The sequence below is a fragment of the Pseudopodoces humilis genome, chromosome 4, assembly GCF_049639895.1.
Source record: "Pseudopodoces humilis isolate 2021_Gansu_Grassland_sample_001 chromosome 4, ASM4963989v1, whole genome shotgun sequence".
Taxonomy (NCBI): domain Eukaryota; kingdom Metazoa; phylum Chordata; class Aves; order Passeriformes; family Paridae; genus Pseudopodoces; species Pseudopodoces humilis.
Window position 1 is genome coordinate 29,540,448 of NC_142203.1, and position 20,537 is coordinate 29,560,984.

The following is a 20,537-nucleotide window of genomic DNA, read 5'->3' on the forward strand; positions in this document are numbered from 1 at the left end:
AGATTTTCAAGGCAGCTCCAGAAAGAAACTTCTTTCTGCTTGTTGTCCTCGAAGCCCTGGGTGCTCTCTGTCTGTTAAGAATGGGGTTTTGCTGTCCCAAAATGGGGTTTTGCTAGTTATGTCTTGATAATATCACCATAAAGAAAGACTGTCCAGGCCTTCCTAAGTACATGCTGCTGTGAAAAAAATTCTGTCCATGCTTACATATGTATTAGAAAACAGTATTAGGTTCAGACACCAAAATGTAACTTGGAGGAGAAACATATATGAATGACATGAATCTTCGACATTTTTTAAAGATCTTTTAATGGGGAGACAAACAACAGCAAACTTTCTTTCAGAAGACATTTGCAACAAGCAGCAAAAAAAATGGTTTAGGATTTGGATTTAGCAAAAAGGTATTTGTGACACAGATTACAAATTATGAAGTTTTTCTTTCAGCAAGCTATCTATTTCTCTCTGATGGTGTTCAAATCCAGCCCTTTACCAAATTCAATCAGCGTTCTGGACTCTCAAAGGAAAAAAAAATATATCATATTTAGGTTGCATCTGCACTGGTACAGCTCCCGCACCAAGTTCCCTAAGGTGTATTGAGAGCCTTGTGCCACATGGGGGCTGTATTACATTGAATAAACCCACACTGCCGGCATGGTCTCTGCTGTAAGTCTAAATATTTCAATGGTAGAAAGGGTGGTGGTGATTTTATTAACATTGAAGCAACGCTTGCTTCCCTCTGTAAGAAGCAGAAGTAACGGGAGCACCCACCCCAGGCATCAGCTCAAGAGCAGAAGTCAGTCACCTAAGAAGGGGGACATGATGGCAAGCTGGTGGTGCTTACCAGCCTACTGCTTCCTACTTGGAAGAACTGTAGACCAAAATGATTGCAAAGGTGTGCTCTCCTAGAAAGCAGACACTTCTGTAGATGTACTACTCCCTACACCTCTCCAGAGGCGGGCCTTAGGACAGCAGAGCCCAGGGGAATCACTGCTGCCCCTAATCAGCCTGGGGATAGGATATCATTTTCCCAGCTTTTAAATTCTGGGGGTTTTTTGCAATTTTGAACACAAAAAAGGACATCAGTAACTATTCTGGCTTCACTGGAAAGTTTGTTGCATAAACTGAGACTAACCTGCTTTAAACTGAACATCCAAAGGGCTTTGAAATGTAAAAGACTGTGTTTTTTAAAACTACAGTCTAAAACAATTCCCTTTTATAACACCGACAATGCAAAGAGATTTGGGAAGGCAGAAGAGAGATAAAAGGCCTTTAATAAGAAGCACTCCTCCACCCACAGTGTCCTTTTGTAGGCTTCAGAGCTTGGTTTCAAGATGACAACTAAAAGGACTGGACAGCTGGATCCACAGTGATCCCTTGATCCCTAAAGGAACTCTCTCCCCTCCTGGAGCTAGGTGCCTAACTGCACTCCCCACTCCATTTTGGGAGACTCCCAGGCTGTCCTAAGCCCATTTTGCCCGACCCATCCTTCAAAGCTCTCCCACTTCCCCAACAAGCTTTGGAAAAGGAGCCCTTGTTCTCCCAGCCACCAGTCTCACTTGCAATCCCTGGGACAGAGCAGGACTCACCACACACAAACTCCCCAAGAGCCAGCAAACATACATAACACAAAGCTAGAGCTGCTGTTCTCAGGTGCACATCTGCATGTGGAGGTAAAGATCTTCATTGCTGGAGGAAATTTCATTCTACAGATTAAAAATTATTTCAGTAACTACATGTGTTGTCATTCCATGAAGTGGTACCTGACTTCCTCAGTTGCCTGCAGAGCTTGAAAATGAGTAGTTTTTCAACCACTCCCCTTCTAAAATTCTAGCATTTCTGAAAAGCTTGGAACTCTCTGACAAAAATCACTTATAGTAGAACATCTGTTAAAACTCTCCCAGCAGATTTGTAGAGGGTAGATTACTGGGAGGTAGGTCAGCCCCACCTCTGCCCCTAAAGGGCACCAGCACAGTGCTCACATATGGGTCAGTTACATAGGGCTGGAGGGGTTATCAACAGTTTCATTTTACAATCCATGTTCACAGAGAGAAGGGAGGGGAGTTTGTGTCTAGGAGGTTTGCACAGCCACAGATGTCCTCCCTTTCACACCTGGTGCTGACACGTTGAAAGACTGGAGATTGCAGACCAGGGTGCAAATAATCTCCGGTCTCTTGGGACTTTGTTCTCACTTTCCTTTTGCTGCAGAGGAAGAGACAGATGCAGTCTCAACCGAGTCTGGCCATCAGAGAAGGAAAAAGGCAAGACTTCATCTTTCAAAGGAAGGCTACGAAATTTTCTTCCCGTCAAGATCTTTCCTAGGCATGTTATGCATGTACTTCCTCAGCACATTTACACCCAGGCCACACTGTGGGAAAGCAGTTGATCCCTCAGTTACAGTAACTGAGCTCATCTCCTTGAACTTGCAAGATTTACAGTCAGTCAGCCTGTTCTGGGCACCAGGCAGCCTCTGTGGCCACGGCCCTTTCCCTCTCTGTTGAGATGTGCTGCCCTCCACCCAGCTGGTTTCAGTGGCACATACTCACCAGGACATCACTGACACATCCTGCAACAGCCCACTTCCAAAGTGATGGCAAATATTCAACTAATTTCTTATAAGGTTGAATGCAAAAGCCTACTGAAAGGATGGTATCTAGGGCAAAGAACTCATTCTCTACACAACCTCTACTGTCCCCAGCCCTACCTCACCCCCAGGCTCTCGCAGAAGAAGACTAGTGCAGAAGGAAAGAAGTGGTATTTATTCAAGGACAGATGAGAGAGCTGGGTGTCTATGACTCAGCGGGAGAGGAGTACAACAAACAAGCAAGGAGGTGCAGTCAAACAGAGCAAAGCTGAGGCTTCATTCAAGGACATCCTTAGACAGACAGCCCCTCCAGCAACAACACATGCAGAATGAACTAAAGAAAGCATTGGAGGGAGGGACAAGAACAGCTCCCTCCCTGAAGAGGTTGTTTATCCTCTTCAGCAAGTGCAGCCCTCCCTGTCCTGGCTACTATCTCTTGCTTTGACCAAATGTGTGACATCCTGGCTCTTGGGCTATTGGGCTCTTCCTCCACGCTTTGTCACACTTGGAATGTGTCTGCTTCCCGTGAATCCAGTCAGTAACCACAGTACCACAGTCAGCTGTCCATTGTAAGAGGGCAATACTGTCCCAGACACATCTCCAGAATAGGCTGTCTTTGTTGCCTTTCATCTGAGGACACAAGCCAAGTGTCCAGTAGACTGTCTGCCATGGCTCACCATCACAGGGGGAAATGGCAGTCATAAAAAAACACATCATCAGAAGTACAAGTCAAAAGTTTCTGCTTTGAACCAGGGGGTACCACTTTGGAAGTGCATCAAACAAAAAAAAGTGGCCGGTATCGAAGGTCCCAACTTGGAAAATCTCTTTCTTTGGATGTCTGAGGCTGCTTTAACCCCCAGCATGGGTCAGGAACTGGTATTCAGAGAACAGCTGTGTGAAGCACCTAATTTCTCTGATTCACAACCAAAGGTTAACCCTCAAGGGACCAACTCCTCTCCATAGCTCCATTTTGAATCAGTTAATTCATGCAGACTCATCAGCATCCAGAACAGTGAGCCCCACATAAGAACTGCAGCAGCATTTACATTTGCTGCTAACATTCTGCTCCCTGGTCTCCAGAATCCCCTTCACCAAACAAATCAAGAAGAGTTGCTCCTTAAACTTCTTCTTCTCTCAGCTTTATACATCTTGCTCATATGCCTTTTTTCCCAGACAGATTGAAGCCTGACCTGCAAAGTCTTTCCTCACATGAAAGTACTTTCAAATTTTCATTGACATACTTTAATTATCCTTTTCTGTATCTTTTTAGTTCTACCATGCCTTTGATTTCTGCATGCAATATTTCAGAACTGGGTGGAGTATTTGAGCAGGTGTAAGAAGGAAAAATTACTACAAAGACAAGCCAAGCTAAGAAGAAGTGAAAAGACTGAAAAATTAATAGTAAGCAGTGCAAGCACTTTCAACTACTTTTGCCAGCACTTTGAGAGCTTGGTCCCACACCACATCCCACAGTCAACAGCTGTCTGCTTACAGATGAAGCTCTGTGATAAAGACAAGTTGTTGAGTCTCAATAGACCATCACTGCGGGGGCAGAAGAGACTCAGTCAAGAAAAACAAGGTAGTGGTTAATTTTAGAAGGACAGTCTCTAAACAGCACCAGCAGTGAAGGAATGAATTAACAAAGTCCAGAAGGGCCGGAAACTGTGCTAGGTTCTTCAAGCACAACCAGTTCACTTTCATCCTTAGCAAATATATATTGAAAAAGTGGCATTGCAATAACACCATCAATTAACTTTTAATTAAAGGCTGAACTTTTGCCTTTCATCTGTTATGTCCTGATTCCAGAGAGATCATAATCTCATATTGAAGTTAATCCACATCAGTGCATGCCTAATTTTACTGAAGCAATAAACGTCAGATGGCCAGCTTCTCTCTCTCATCATATCCTAAGTCATCAAAACTCATATACATGGGATTTGTTTCTGAAAGAGAAGTCTTCACAGCATCAATGCTTGAGTTTAAGAGCTTCATTGCCTGTTAACTATGTCTTCATTCTTTCACAAAGGAGACGGTAGAATAAAACATATCATATTCTCCTTTGGTTACAGCTGAATCCATGTCGCTAAAGCATTTTTCTGGTTTTGCCCTCTGTATCCACTAAATAGTTTTTAATTTGCAGTTTCTCCCAGGAGACAAACATCTGAACAGAACATTATGCTGATTATACAAGAAAGGCAAATGAGTTGTAAAATGAAGCAAGGTGTTAAAAATCTGCAAGCAGCAATGCAAGACATATAAATACACACATGCCAGGATCACCAGCTAAGGCAACTCAGGCCTCTTTCATCATTTTGCAATTTGGGCAACATTCACATATTAACTGAATATCCCCTGTGATCTAGCTCCCTAGAAAGCCTGTCCCTCCTCCAGCATCTTGATGATCTCTCGAAAGCCAGCTAGCCTTGGGGAGCTCACCTGATTGATGGGAATGACGAGGAAGGCGCCGCCGCCCGCACACTCAGTCACCACTGCGATGAAGTTGGGGTTCACGGCACAGAAGTTGTTGTCATGGACGTTGAGGGTGATGGGCATGCAGTTGTAGCACTTATCCTTGCTGGCGGCTTTGCCATACACGTGGCGGAACTTGGAGCTGCGGTACCGTGGATGCCACGACATCTGCAAGGAGAGAAACACAATGTCCCAAGGCATAAGGACAGGCCATCCTGGCAAGGCTTGCAGAGCCCCACTCCCCTCTCCCCACCACAGGCTCACCCTCCCCATTTGGGCCGCTCACACCAAGCCTCAGCCATCAAGATGTAGAGAGTTTTCTCTGGTGTCCACCCCTTTGCCGTAACCTTGTTCACATCTCTGATGGAGAGAGGAGAGTGCAGGGAAGAATGACAGCTCTCACCATCACCAGCTAGCTGGTGCATGTGCCAGCAGTCCCTATAGCTGGGGCAGGGTCACATGGCAGCAAGTTTAAGAGGAGATGAATTCTGGTGCAATAGAGCTCAGAAAAGTGTGAAAAATACAACATCTTGGGTAAGGAAAGCAGGAAAGATGGTGAGTAAACAAGCCAGTCTGGATGCACGCTTTGTGTGGCCCTCAGGTGGTTCAGGACCAAAACTTATTCTAAATTTTGCTCACATGAATGGAAAAAAAAGAAGTTTGACAGATCACAAGGACAGTCACCTGTTGATGTTTCTTCCACAGACAATTATATTCTGTGTGTCTGGTTTATAACTGCACTACAGCCATCTGTCAGACAGCATTTTAAATGGTGTTTAAATGACACATAAAACATGCTAAACACAAAAATCCCTTCTCATAGAGAGCAGTGAAGCTTAATGGAACTGATGGAACTGATTTCATAAAACTGTAGAGTTACAGAGTCATGGAATGGTTTGGGTCGGAAGAGACCTTGTTCCCTTCCAACACCCCTGACATGGGCAAGAACACTTCCCACTAGACCAGGTTACTCAAGGCCTTATCCAAACCAGCCACAAACAGTGTCAGGGATGGGTCATTCACAGCTTTTCTGGGCAATTTGTTCCGGTATCTCACCACCCTCACAGTAAAGAAATTATTCCTAATATCTAATCTAATTTTCCCTTCTTTCAGTTTGTATGCATTAGTCCTTGTCCTACTGCTACACTTCCTGATGAAAAGTCATTCTCCACCTTCCCTGTAAACCCTTCAGATATTGGAAGGTTGCTATGAGGTTTCCCAGCAGCCTTCTCTTCTCGTGAACAGCCCCAGTTTTCTCAGCCTGTCTTCATAGAGGAGGTGCTCCAGTCCTCTTATCAATTTTGAGGCCCTCCTCTGTACTTGCTCCAGCAGTTCCATGTCATTATTATGCTGGGGGCACCAAAACTGTACACACTGTTCTAGGTGGGGTCTCACAAGAGTAGAGGGGTAGAATCCTGTCCTTCAACTGGCCATTTTCAAACAAGAAACTATCAGTGTTGGTCAGAAAAGGTTATTAAGACTATTAAATCCAGATCCGACAAGATTTAGAGAGCAAAAGGCATCTGGTGAGTGTAGTGAGAAGATTCTACTGGCCAAATGAAAAGAAATGCAAAGCAGGCAGGAAGACTATGTGTGAAAGAGCACCTCACAACAGCTGAGAATATAGGCAGATGCTGGCAGAGGGCATGGTTTTGCCCCATACGGTGCACACACTTTAATGTTCATTTTGTGAACAGTATTATCAGTGATGCTGGATCAATAATACTCCAATTTAACAAGGCAACCCAACTAAGTAGCTTTTGAGCTACAGCAAGGCTGAGACAGCTCGCTCACATGGTTGAAGGGAAGCATGCAGGTACTCAGTGTCAGGAAGCCAACTGCATCATCACCTGACAAGCAGAGGTCTAAGCAATCCTAAACCAAAATGTCCATGTTGCTGGCATGGCATTGCATCCTATTGGGATGACTATCAAAGGCTGAGAAACTGTATGGCTTGATACTGGGCAGACAAACTGGAGCTTTACAAGCTCTCATCAATAGAAAGATCCACAAAGCTCATATCCTGTGTCACACTGTGTTGGCTGTGTGGGCTGTGAAAAGTACTAGGACACAAGTTCTATCCTATTTTCTGCATCCTCACAATTCTACTGACACAGCTCAGAGCCAGCCCCACCTAAGACAAATACACATGCCTGTAAGAGTCCAGCAGATCACCCATTGCTCTCACAGTCATCTTTGTTGCTCTTTTACCGCAGCATGTCTTACCTATGCTAACCCTGACTTGTCTTATTTTTAGCTGAATAAATCTCTTCCACAGAAAACATTAGGTGCAAAGGCCTAAATCTTTTATACAGTGAGAGCCACCTGTGCCAAACAAAAACAAAATGCAAGTTATTTGAAAAAGAAAGCAGCAATCCTGAAAGCTGATCTTGGAAGAAGGGATATTCACAGGCAGAGAGTAAGCTGAGGTTATGTGCAACTGGCTAGCTCCCCAAACAGCCCCAGAGGTGCAGAGCTCTCAAACAATTTCATGCTCATTACAGCTTTAGTGGTTAGGTTTACTCACACCAGGAGCAGGGGAGTGGGGGAATCACTGTGTTGTCTAGATGCAGCAGTATGCAGCCGTTGTTTCCTACAGCAGGACTATTATCTTTCCAAAAGGAACTAAATTGCCTGGCTGCAAGGAAATTCTAGCTATACTGCTCTTGAGTTGGGAGAGAGTGTAGTCTGAAGATTCAAGCCTCTTCTGCAGAAAGGAGTCACCAAGCACAAAGGAGCAATTATTGAGAAAGCCAGGACTCTTCACCTAGAGAAGCTCAGAAGGATCTTATCAATGCATACCAACACTTCAGTGTGGTAGTAGAGAAGACAGAGTCAGATTCTCCTCAGCAGCACCCAACAACAGTACAAGAAGTAGTGTGTATGAAGCGAAACTCAGAAAACTCCATTTATATGCAATGAAACACTTTCTCTGCGTCGGCTGTCCAACACTGGCACAGGTTACCCAAAACATAGGGGAATCTCCATTCTTGGAGCTTGGTCCTGGGCAACTTTTCTAGTTGACCTTGCTTTGAGAAGGATTGGACTAGATGATCTCAAGGGATCACTTCTAACCTTTAACTTTTCCGTGATCCTGTGATTGTAGGGCCTCTGGATCTCAGCCATCTTATACGGCCCTAAAAATGCCACTGCCAACAGACCAAGATGTACACCCATACAGGCAGACTTTCAAGCCAATAAACATGAAGTGTGCCTTGCAGGTTCCTCTGACAGGAAGTGATGACAACACATTTCTTCCTCATTCATAAAAACTGCTATATGGACAGACAACCATTTTCAAAACAGCGCAAAGAGCAACCAATATAAGGAATGGGGCAGGGGGGAGAAGGTGATGCAAAATATACCAATTTTTTGTCAGACAAAATTGGATTGCTTTTACATTGCAAGAACTGGCACTATCATCTCTAAATAATTAAATGGCATATTTGTGCATTTTATAATGTCTGAAAATTAAATGTTTTGAATGGTCCCTTAACAATATGTTTTCCCTAGTTTTTTTGACTAACAGCACTAGCTTTCTCCCTGAACTGGAGAGTTGCCCCCTGTTGTAGAGGGTCTCTCCTTGCACAGCCATGTTTGAGCTGTATGAGCCCATATGGGCAGAGTACAAGGACCTGAAAATCCTGTTTGTGCAGCACTGGGTAAGGCTTGAAGCCACAGCTGAGGCATCTCCAGCTCACCTCACTGCTTGTGGGACAGCAAAATGCCAGGGTGCCCACAGCAGGGCATGCAGATCACCTGTGCACACAGGGCAGCACACATGGAGAGCATATTTTGGGAGGCTGCTGGAACTCAGGTCTGGGTCCTCCCTCTGGAAAAAGGCAGAAGACCTCCCTCATTTGCTGCTCAGGCCTCTGGTGCCAGCACACAGACTGATCCTGAACTGACAAAAGGATATAAGTGACTGATGAAGGGATCACTGATCCTCTGCCAGGGTAGCACAGAGCACTTTGCATCCTGGAAAAAGAAGGAAGGCAGCATAGCCTTACAATCCAAGAATCAGACTCCTGCCTTTCCTCCTCATCATCATGACCTAATTCCCAGTATAGCCAGCCTCCCTGTGGGCAAGGGGAGAACTGGGATGGAGGAAGACAGTGCAGATTATACTACTGTTCATGTATTTTTAACCATACAGCTGATGTAAAGACTGGCTAGCAAAGTCCTCTCACTCAGCTCTCAGGGACCAAATCCTGGGACCTTGTGGTTTTCATTACCACCTCTCCCAGCAAAAAGCACAAAGTAGATCTTTTCCTTAAGCTGCCAAGAGTTCCTGGAGAAGGATACAAAGATCCCTACAAGCACTTGTCAGATCTCTGCTTACCAGGTTGGATATCAGCTTTTTCAGGCTGGACAGTGTTTCCAGACAGCTTCTGCCTATTAAGATGAGAAACCCTAGCACTGGAAACACTATCTCATGAAAGAATGTGTAGCGCTTCACACAAAATAGAGCAAAATACATCCATTTGCTTTGGAATTCCTCACTGCTGGCATAAAGACAGGAAGTCACTCCTCTGCCTCTGTAAGCAGGACAAAGCAACTATAAGAGACATGGCAAGGACACACAGTTTAAAATTGTTTCTGTAGCTTCTCACTGTAGGCATTCCTTGGTCTTGACTCCAAAAGAATGATATAACATGGACTACTCTGAGAGGCAGATCTGATTGTGAGGAGAGTCTCAACTACAGAGCAAGGAAAACTTCATGAAAGCTTGATGCAGCAAGTGCAGTCAGCAACAGGTCATTGAAGGAAGAGCAGAAGGGAAGGGAATCAACCAAGAATCTGTTGCTTGGTTATCTTTCCTATTTTTTTTTTTTTTTTTTTTAAGTCAGAGCTCAGCAGTTGGGTCTGAAATTATGAGATAAAAAAGCAAAGCCATAGCAAATCTCAGCCCAGTGCTCAGAAGAGGTGAGAATTTTCTCTCTGGCACCTCAAAGGGTGACTAGAAAACACTGAGGTATTTTAATACCCTCAAGCACAGCCTCCTCAGCTTAGGACTCATATTTGGTCTTACCAAATATGACCATCAAAATGGTTGTGTGACCTCTAGAGAACAGGCAGTTAAAGACTGAGACTCCAGTTCTACCAGAGGTCTTCCGAAATACAGTGCAGTAGCACTGAAGGAACTTTGCTCTGCTTTAGCTCTCACTCTTTTACATGGCTGTTTATGAAAAGTTAGCTTTTCATGACTGGTCTGCAAAGCATGATTGCAGATGTCTTAGCTCTTGCCAAAGGAGTGAGCTCCTAGAAGGGTTGTGAAGCCTAGGGATGTCTGCAGCACTTCAATGCATCCTTAGGAAAGCCATGCTATGGCACATTTACTACTCCTGAGGAATGTCAGACCAAACCAACAGGCATATGTCTGTACAACGGACTGAACATGTGCTTCACCATAGGCCAACATGTCTCCAGTTTTCCTATTGTATCCCACTTACCCTAAGATTACAGATTTTCCTGCACCATTGTATTGGTTTTGCATGGGCTGGTTTTGGTAGCAAGGGTCTAGGGGGTGGCTTCTGTGAAAAGCTGCTGGAATCTTCTTCCCAACAGAGCAAATCTGTGGTAGCTCCAAAGATGGACATGCCACTGGCCAAGGCTGGGCCAGTTAGGACTGATGGTAATGCCTCTGTGATAACAGATTTAAGAAGAAATCAAAACAAGAAGGGGTTGAGCAGTTGTAATAGCAATGAGAGCAGAGTGAAAACATGTGAGAAGAATAGCTCTGCAGATACCAAGGTCACTGGAGAAGGAGGGGCAGGAGGTGCTGGAGCTGAGATTCCCCTGCAGCCCCTGGTGCAGCCCATGGTGAAGCAGCTGTGCCCTGCAGCCCCTGGGGATCCACGGGGGATGCAGAGATCCACCCACAGCCCGTGGAGGAGCTCATGCTGGAGCAGGTGGATGCCTGGAAGAGACTGTGACCCCATGGGAGACCCATGGAGAGAGGGGCCCTGCTCCCAGGCTGGAGCAGCCTGTCCTTGGATGATTGCACCCGTGGAAGAGTGACCTTCACTGCAGCAGTTTGAGGGGGCTGGTGCCCACGGGATGGAGCTACGTCAGAGAAGCTCATGAAGAACTGTCTCCTGTGGGAGGGACGCCAGGGTGCAGCAGGAGAACAACTCCTCTCCCTGAGCAGTGGGAGCAGCCGTGGGTGATAAACTGACCACAGTCCCCACTCCTTGCACTACTGGGGTAGGAGGTAGAGCTGGAAGGAGGGAAGGGTGGGGGAGGGTGTTTTTAAGGGTTTATTTTATTTCTCATTACCCTGCTCTGATTTTGTAAGTAATAAATTCACTTTGTATCTCTAAGTTGAGCCTGTTTTTCCTGTGATGCTATTTGATGAATGACCATTCTCCATTCCTTAATCTCAGCCCAGGAACCCTTCATTAAATTTTCTTTCCTCTGTCCAGCTGCAGAGGAGTGAGTGAGCAACTTTGGTGGGTGCCTGGCATCTGGCCTGGGTCAACCCGCTACAACCATGCATGACATTTGTGAATTCTGGATGAATTTATCCTGGTCCTGGACAAAATGATCACATGGAAAAAGTGAAATATGTTTGAGGAAATCCAGACATATGGTAGCTTAATCCAGATCAAACTAAGAGTACCCTCCACTCTGGTACCGCAGCATTTGTGAAAGACTGACAGCAGTAGAGTCAGCCCCAATGGTGTAAAAACTCAAAATTCTGCCAACGCGTTATTCTCTATATTCACTATATTTATTGTTTCTCATCTTTGATATCCTTAGTGGTTTTGATATCCCTGGCAGTGCCAGGAGCAGACCAGGAAATTATTTGCCTTACATCCTGGGAAAGGCCTGAAGAAGACTGATGGGCACCTTATCTTCTACAAATACCAGTTCCTGGGTGTGGCTTCACACACTGCTAGGAGGTGACCTCTCCAGCACACAGTCCTGGAGTGCTTGTGGTCTGGCACCTTCAGCCCCATCCACAAGCTGCTTTCTCTTACTCTGAGCAGAAAATTAATGTGGGGGGAGGATGGGAATTATGAAAACACAAGCAAACAAACAAGCAAAAGACCACAACAACAAGCAGTCACAAAACTCATCCAAAAACCAGAACAAGGCACATGAGCAGAATCAGATCATAAAAAGTATCTGATGTGAGTTAATAAGAGCACAAATGATAGGGCTCACATCACATCTGGAAGGAGGGGAATTTGGAGTGTTTTGGCAGCAATGAGATCTCTCACTCTGCCCACCCAGGAAACCACGGCCAGGCAGTGTGACCATGTCACCCCAGGAAAGACGTAGCTATGAAGCAGAGCTTGCCTCATTCCCCTGTGAACAGACATGCACATCTCCAGCTATGATGGCACCAGAAGACTTGGGAGCCAGGACTTCCATGCATCCCACTGCTGATTGCCAGGAAGGTGACTCATTTTCTACTTCCTAGGTGCACAGAGCAGGACTATCAGGTACCGGGCCCCCACCAGCCAAACAAACCCCAAGAGCTCAGCATCGTGAATCTTTTAGAGTCAAGAGTGTCTGCTGCCACCCATCCCTATTCCACAATGAGCTTAGTGTTGATGACAATTTTTCACTGACTTTATACAAGGGAAAAGGCTGAGCAACCCCACCATTCACCAACCTGGATGTTCTCCATGTATTTTCTTTCCTTCCAGGTATATTCCCTATTTTGAAAATACAAGCAAGAAATGAAGTAGACTGGCTTTGTGCTGAATTACCAAGTCATGGCATGAGTTGTCTGTATTTTCAGGAGTGAAATGACGTGTAACAAGTGTGCAGACAAGAGGATGCTGAATACTGCACTCTTGTGCTCCACTCCACTGGCCTGCACTGGGATTTCTGTTCAGCGTGTGCTTCTATCACCAGCAACAGGAACACTAGACAAAAGACCTCAGCTCAGGGCACTGCTCTTGAGGACGTGCCAGTGAGTTAGAGGAGAATTCAGGGCAGAGCTGTACGGACCAGTGATCAGAGGTGTGATATCTGCTAAGAAATCCTAAAAACTTTGGGGTGCAGATGAAGGAGGGAAGCCATGACAGTAAGCTTCAAACACAGAACAAGTTGGTACAAGAAGGACATAAATCATCTGCTTTCTAAGTCTAAGGAAGACAACAAAGTCGAAAGGCATGTGTTTTAACTGCATCAAAGAAGTTTCCAATTAGGCAGCAGCAAAACTTTTATCAGTCATAGGAGTGGGAGAGAGAAGGGCATTAATCTCTCCTGGCATTTCCCAGGCAGATTCAATAAAAACCTAGCAATGACAACAGAGCTACAGCTGCTCCTGATTTGGACAGAAAACAGACTCACAGAGATGGATGAGAAATCAGATAATAATTTTAATTTCATGTGCAATAAGTCTGCTATATCTGGATTGTGGCAGGGCTATACACCCACTCATCCTGGCTGCACTAACCCACTCAGAGGTGCACCCAGTGTCTCCATTTTAAGCATTTTTCAGCTGCAGTACTTAATACCAAAATCTTAATTTTTAACATCCAGGGACAAAGCAGCTGAATCAGATAATAGCTACTTGAGAACAATCTGCTTCATTATGGTACCAAGAGCTGAGTTGCAATTAAAGCCGTTTAGCAATGGCCATTATTCCAACCATTAACTGGCCAGAGTAGTTTGTTCCAAATATATCACTCTTTAGGATCATTTTTAAGAGTGATATAATGGTATATGAAAGCCAGAAGCTTAATTTCAGTTTGTCTGTTTGATGTAGAGCTTGAGCTGAAAGCTTTTTCGCTGCATTGTAAAAACAAGTAGGCCCTAGTTCCTTGAGGTTAATCTCAGCAACTCTGTGAGACTGCAGAAAGGACTTGTAGAGGAACAAGACCACCCCATCCAGATACAGACCTGAAGATAAGGGTGAGCAAAAGGGGTGGCACTTTCAAAAGCAGAGATCACACGACATCAGAGTGACACACGACATCAAAGGAAGGAAATGGATACATAAAAGCATTCAAAGTGGTACAAAACTGCACCTGGAGAACTCAAAGGAGGAGTAAGTCCAGGGGACACAAGAAATTTCTGCTCTTGGCAAGGCCACGTGGAGCTCCTTCAGGAAGATGTCTGAGGTCTCCAGCACCAGAAAGTTTTTCAAGCTAACCAGGCTGGAAATCACCTTCCTGTTTGCAGAGAGCTGCTCTTGGTGTCCAGAGCTGCCCATGCCAACACCCATCTCCTGTGGGACTCAGGCTCCAGACGTGAACTACACCCTCTCCACACCCCTCGCACAGCAGGTTCCTGGCAGCACCCAGCACACATCCACCCAACACACACCCAGCAAGGCACAAGTCCTTGACCCCTTCTGCCCCCCACACCAACACTTGTCACTGGTTCAGTGATTCAAGGCTGTGAAGGGAGGAGGCTCACAGCTGACTCCAGTGACACCAACAGGCATTCTATTCCATCACCTGTAAAATATTCAAAGCCTTTTTTCCAAGTTTCATACCAACTAAGCCTGTGCAAGCACAAGATCCCTGCCTGTAGAGCATCACATTAGATGAGTCTTGTGAGTCGCTCACAAGACTGTATTATGGTCTTGGCATGGAAGCAGGGCACACAGAGGCTGTGTGGATTGCAGAAGCAGCACTCAGTTAAACCAATGCAGTACTTTTAATCCGAGTAACAGTTTGTAAATTCTAACAGAAAGCTCTCCAGCTCTGTCTGTCTTCAGGTAAGCAATAGACGGACAGACTGGAGATCTCTGCTCTTGATCTCTGGGTCTCATGGGCCATTCACTGAAGAGTTGGATTTGATGACTTTTTAGGTGCCTTGCAACTCTGAACATTCTGTGAAATCTGTGAAACACTATTGCAGCGATCAAAGAACAGACAGAGCTCTTCAAGAGACCAGAATCTGGCACAGGATTTCCTGAAGAGACAAACTTGTACCCTTTCCCTGTCCAAACCCACAATGCTCACACTCCTCAGAACACCTGGGCTCAGAGGCTTCCAGTTCATAGTGCACAATGGTTCCATTGCACAGATCCATCATGTGCATGGTACATGCCCCATGCTGAACAATTGTTTTCTGTTCTCTTGTGCTGCACACCTCTGAGCAGAGTAGAAACATGTGCCAATGAATTAATAATGGTTATGTTTGCTTCACGCTCCCCCAGCTTCCTGCAAGAAGTCTCCCTTCTCCTCGAGACCTGTTCTCCACATGGCCTGTGTTGTATTCCTGCATGAAAACTGTCCTGGCACTGGGAGAGGCAGGCTGAAATCCAGCCAAACCTCTGGAGACCTAGTCCCAATGCATCCCTGGGGAAAGCAAATAACATGACAGTCTACCAAAAAACTGTTTAAGTTTAAAAAACAGTTAAAAGTTTTAAAACTGTTTTCTACTGTTCATAGGCAGGCTTCCAAACTCTGCTAATATCTCTTACTTGCCACTCTGAAAAGCACTTCAGATGTTCAGGTGATCTAGCCTGACAAGTGGGATTCTCTTTCTCCTGTGTCTTTACTGCCAGGGAATCAAGAGAACTTAAAGTTCTGAATGACTTTTCAGGGGTCTCAATCCCTTGAAAGTTAGAGGTCATTTGAAAAGCAGAGAGATGAACAGTGAAAAAAAATACACTCCGTCCTCATTCCTTCTCTTGTATGAAGGGCCAAAAGAATTAAAAAGGAGATAAAAGAAGGAATGCAAATGCTAGTAAGGGGGATTTTGAAAGTTACAATGAACATTTCAATCTCAAATGCCATTAAAACTTCATCTCCCTTTTTACCTTCTCCTTTGGAATGCTAAACCTGCATTGCATTGGTAATGCCCTTCCTTTTCAGCTTAGTAATTTTTAAGCAATGTTTCTATGGCTAAAAAACCCTTAGGGGCAGCCTTGCAAGTCTTTTGAGAGGACTGTTTGCAAGCATCCAAGGAGAAGCCACAAGAGATTCAAATTTCCAGCCTCATGCCAAAAAAAAGCAGATGGAAAGTGGCACAAGGATAAACAGCTAGAAAACTTCCAAGAAGACACACATCCTCTTCTCAGTCCTGTACCACCAGTCCATGAAATAAAATCTTTACCTGCACTCAGCTCCAAGTAATAAAATCAAACAGAAGTAAGAATCACTGTCATTCCTGGAATCTGCCTAGATCCATTATTTTCTCTGGTCCTTTCCCTCCTTTCTTGAAATCATCCATCAGTTTCATCCATCTTATCCTTCTCCTGCTCTGTTAAAATCTCTCTCATCCCCTACAATTTTCTTCCACACAACATATTCTCTCAAAATTCATTCCTCCCCATCCAAAAATGAATGAGGTAACTTGGTGCCAAAAAGTAAGAAGGATCACTCTGGGAGACTCAAAAAGCCCTTCCAGCTATCTTGTCTCTGCCAATGACAATTAGACAATGTTTACATCCAGATGACAAGAAAATTACGTACATGAAGTCAGTTTCAGTACTGCCTCACACTGAACACCAAGCTATGTATTGGAAATAGGGGATACATTCCCATTCCCAGTACCCCAAGGCTTGTGGAAAGGAAGCAGTTAAACACCTCATTTTAAATAAGGCAATTAATATATCATGAAATGGTTTCCTACCTGAGAGCCAGCTACACACACTGTAAATTTCATGACATGGCTCTAAATGGAGCAAACTGTACAAGAGAGCTTCATAAAAAGTACATCCCCTCTCCTCACTCTGCTGTCCCCACGGTAGATTTATGTTGATGCAGGAAGACATGTGCTACTTGCTCCCAAAGCAGGCTTCTGCATTCTTTACACAGGCACAGTGTCCTGGTTTCAGCGTCTCTCTACTTTAAGCAGACTACTTTCCCCTCTCCTGATCAGAGAGGTGTGATTCTTGCTGCATCATGCTTTTCCTGATGAATCTCAGCAGAGGATGCTAAGCAGGCTGCTCCAAACCTTTCTGCTCTTACCTACCAGCATCAGGGCACAGGGCACAGCTCTGATCAGGGAAGCAGTGCAGTGCTGTAAATACCTCATGCCAGCAAGGTGAATGTGCCTTACACATCCTGCAGAAGACACCTGTCACCTGCACAGGACACAGCAGCAAAACTGACATACAAGCACCCTCACTGGGATAAGGCTGCTTTTAGCAGCTAACTAATCAACTAAGACAACTAAGTCCCAGGTCCACACAGCTGGACTGGGACAGTTTTGGTGAACACAAACACATCACATAACTGTATTCACTCTGAAAAATGCTATTAATGCTTCTTTCACGGGGCAAAGTTCTCTCTCCGCAGCACCTGGTACTGCAACCCTGCCCCGTGGTTAAACAAGGGCATTCAAAGAGACAGGCATTGTAAAACAGTGTCCAGAGGTACTTCTCACTTCCAGACACTTCAAAACCCTTCAACCTCACACTGCTCCAAATGCCTTCCTCACCCTGTCTTCTTGCCTTATACAGAGAAAGGGCTGCTGGCTGCAACCCTGTTAGGATCACAGTGATCACAAAGCAAGGAAGCAATGTGAAAGGTGTCTGTTTGTTGTGCTAGTCTGCAGGTGAAACTTTTTAGTACAAGCAATTGGTGCAATTTCCCATCCCGTGTATGCTCATTTGCCACCAGCTATCATGGAAATGAAAAGGGCTCATTAGAAACAGCAAAGTGGGAAACACATCGCTCTTGCTAAATCAAGCATTGTAGTAAGGTGCAGTTTCCTCCAAGTAGTATGCACCCATCCCAGAAAGGTTTTGGTATACAGGACAAACTCCCGTGAACATGGACCAGGCTCAGGCATGAGCAGTCAGCCCACTGGAGAACAGTCAGTGTTCATCGTTTGTTCATCCCCACACCAATATTAGTCCCAGGTGATTTAACCAGACCTCATCCTGATCCCACTCTCCTCTTTTCCCTTCCATCTGAAGCAGCAGTAAGGGACAACTTCATCACACATGCAAGTTAACTTTCTGGCTAAGAGAAAGGCCATCCTCAGAGACATACCAGTATGGCTGCAGCTTTCTCCAGCTGCACCTTGCAAACTCCCAGGAGGGAGACTCCCTCACTCTCCTGGTGCCCTGCACCACCTTCCTTAGGTTAACCTACCCTCACAGACTTCTGCCCACGCTCTCCATGCATGACCTGGAGAACCAGCAGAGCAGGGAGTACTTTCAGGAGCACCTGCTTCTTGCTTCCAGAGAGGACTCGGCAGCAGCCAGAGGGAAGCCAGTGGGGTTGGGCTTGCGACTCTTTTAATCACAGTTACTAACTGCATGGCTGTATTCCAAAATACCAAGCCCTGTGCACCACTAGACAGGTGGGGAGGCAGTCCTTGGTTTGCAGCCTGCAAAGTAACTAGAAGTGACCCCCTCAAAACACCAAGGGAATTACTGCAGTGCCAGGTTGGCAGAAGAGTGGGTGGAAGTTTTGACAAGACATCCTTTTGCTTCACTGATCTGAGACAACCCTCAACTCAACTTACTAGCAGCTCTTGTTTCCCCGTGAGGAAGGTCTTTATCATAAAGGCAAATGCTCCTCTCTCCTGTCCTCTTCTGCTCGGTGATGACTTTTAAGATCTTCCCGTGAGAATGTACATAACAGATCAAGGCCAAGCCCTCAATACAGCCAACCAAACCTTGTGTTGAAAGGGTCACCCCATCCCTTCTCATTTTAAGCATTCCTTTTCTTGTGAAAGCTTTTGGATAAGGCTGTGTCTCTATGAAGAAAATATCGCTAAGAACTGATCTTGGAGACAAGCATTTAACAAATTATGTGTTCCAACAGCTGGCAATGGTACTCCATGGATCACCTTCCAGTCTTCTGCTACTGAGGAAGCTGCTCACTGGTGCACGAGGAAGATGCAGGTGTCACAACAGATCTCCAGATTTTCAGCTCCTTTCTTAAAGGAAATGTGAAACTTTTATTTTGCCCTGAGAAGGCAGAAAGTATAAATGCTAACTGTAACTCTCTTGTGTCCCTGGAAGTAGTTCCAAATACAAATGAGGAAGTTTGTTGCAAAGGAGCACTAGAAAAAGCAGCAGGGACACTGAAAAGACTGAGGCATTGAATGACTTCTTCACCACAGTCTTTACTGCAAAGATCAGCCTTCAGGCACCCTGGAGCCCTGAGAGATCCAGAAAATCCAAAGCAAGGAAAACTGACTCTTGTTGGAGGAAGATCAGATCAGGGAACATTTAAACAGACTGGATATGGACAAGGGCCTGATGGAATGGACCCATAGGAGCTGAGGAAGCTGGCCCTTGTTGTTGCAAGGTCATTCCTGGTTTTCTTTGAAAGCTCATGGCAATGGGGTATCATCCCTGAGGACCAGAAGAATGTGTCACCCTTGCCTTCAAAGGGGCACGACAGAGGATCTGGGGAACCACAGGTTGTTCAGGCTGAGCCTGATCAGAGAGTTAAATGCAAAAAGGAACTTTTAGACTCTGAGGGTGGTCACACACTCTGCCTGTCTCAGACACAGGTTGCTGAGAGAGGCTGTGGAGTCTTAGAGACACTCAAAACCCAACAAGACAACTCCCTGAACCTGCACTGAGATGGCAGCTGGACTAGGTGAACTCCAGAGGTGCCTCCACTCTCAGCCAGGCTGTGACACTGTGAAATCCACACTGATCTCTTGGGTGAGGATCCTGAACAGGTACGGTCAAAGTAGACCAGAACTTACTGTGTGCATTCAGTGTGAAGAAGATGGGAGATATCCCTGCCACACAACACTGCCTGCAAGGGACTCATCATATGGGCAATGCTAACGGGAAGGAAAACAAGCAGCAACTCAAACAAATGGCGTAAAGCAACAAAAACAGCAGAACTGCAGTGTAAACTCTCTCATTCAAGACCAACTAGATGAGGAACAGGCAGGTTAGAAGGTTTTCTTGGGTGGCTGGGGAAAGGAGAATGGTATCAAGGTAGTACAAAGTGGAACTTGGTAGATATGCAGATAAAACTGAGAAAGATGGAGAGTCAGCTTAGCTTTTGTAAACTCTGGCCAGGCTTCACAAGCCAAACTGCATTAACAAAACCCAAAATCATCATGACATTCAGATTTCAGTACTATGATAGTTTCTCACCACAGCATGAGGTTAGCAAGAAGGTCCTCAAATGAATAAGTGAAAAATGGGAAACACCTACATTTGAGTGCTGCAGGCTTAAGTTCAAAATAGATTTTCACCATTCTGTTTATATACAACCATGTCCTCCAGGAAGCATAAATTTGTGGAACAAAAGCACCACAGGTCTTGTGAGCCCATCTTTTTTCCTGTCCTTCTCATTAATTTTTCTCCATTCTCCCCTAATGACTTTTTTTCCCAAAATTCTCAAGTAATGGAGAGACTATCATCATCCTGCTAAACTTAACCCAGCAGACAGCTGCCTTTACCATTATGCAGCTTTTCTCTGCTGTCAAAATTAAGTCTCCTTCTGCGCAGCGTCTCTTGCTTCTTATTCTATTTAGCCAGATCCCAGGCAAAAGACTCTATACCCTCCTTATTCCAGTAAGCCTTCCTCCACAGCTGACACACAGCTTCCCAGTCTTCCCTGGTTTTTACCCCATTCTCCTGTCA

General features: G+C 45.2%; 1 protein-coding gene across 1 annotated transcript in view; it reads right to left on the reverse strand.

Annotated features, from left to right (window-relative positions):
* CORO2A (coronin 2A) overlaps window positions 1–20,537 on the reverse strand; it is a 57,981-nt gene that overhangs the window by 16,619 nt on the left and 20,825 nt on the right. Inside the window, exon 2 of the mRNA XM_005529981.2 lies at window positions 5,015–5,215. Within this exon, the coding sequence (XP_005530038.2) occupies window positions 5,015–5,215 (201 nt within the window). The remainder of the gene's footprint in view (window positions 1–5,014; window positions 5,216–20,537) is intronic.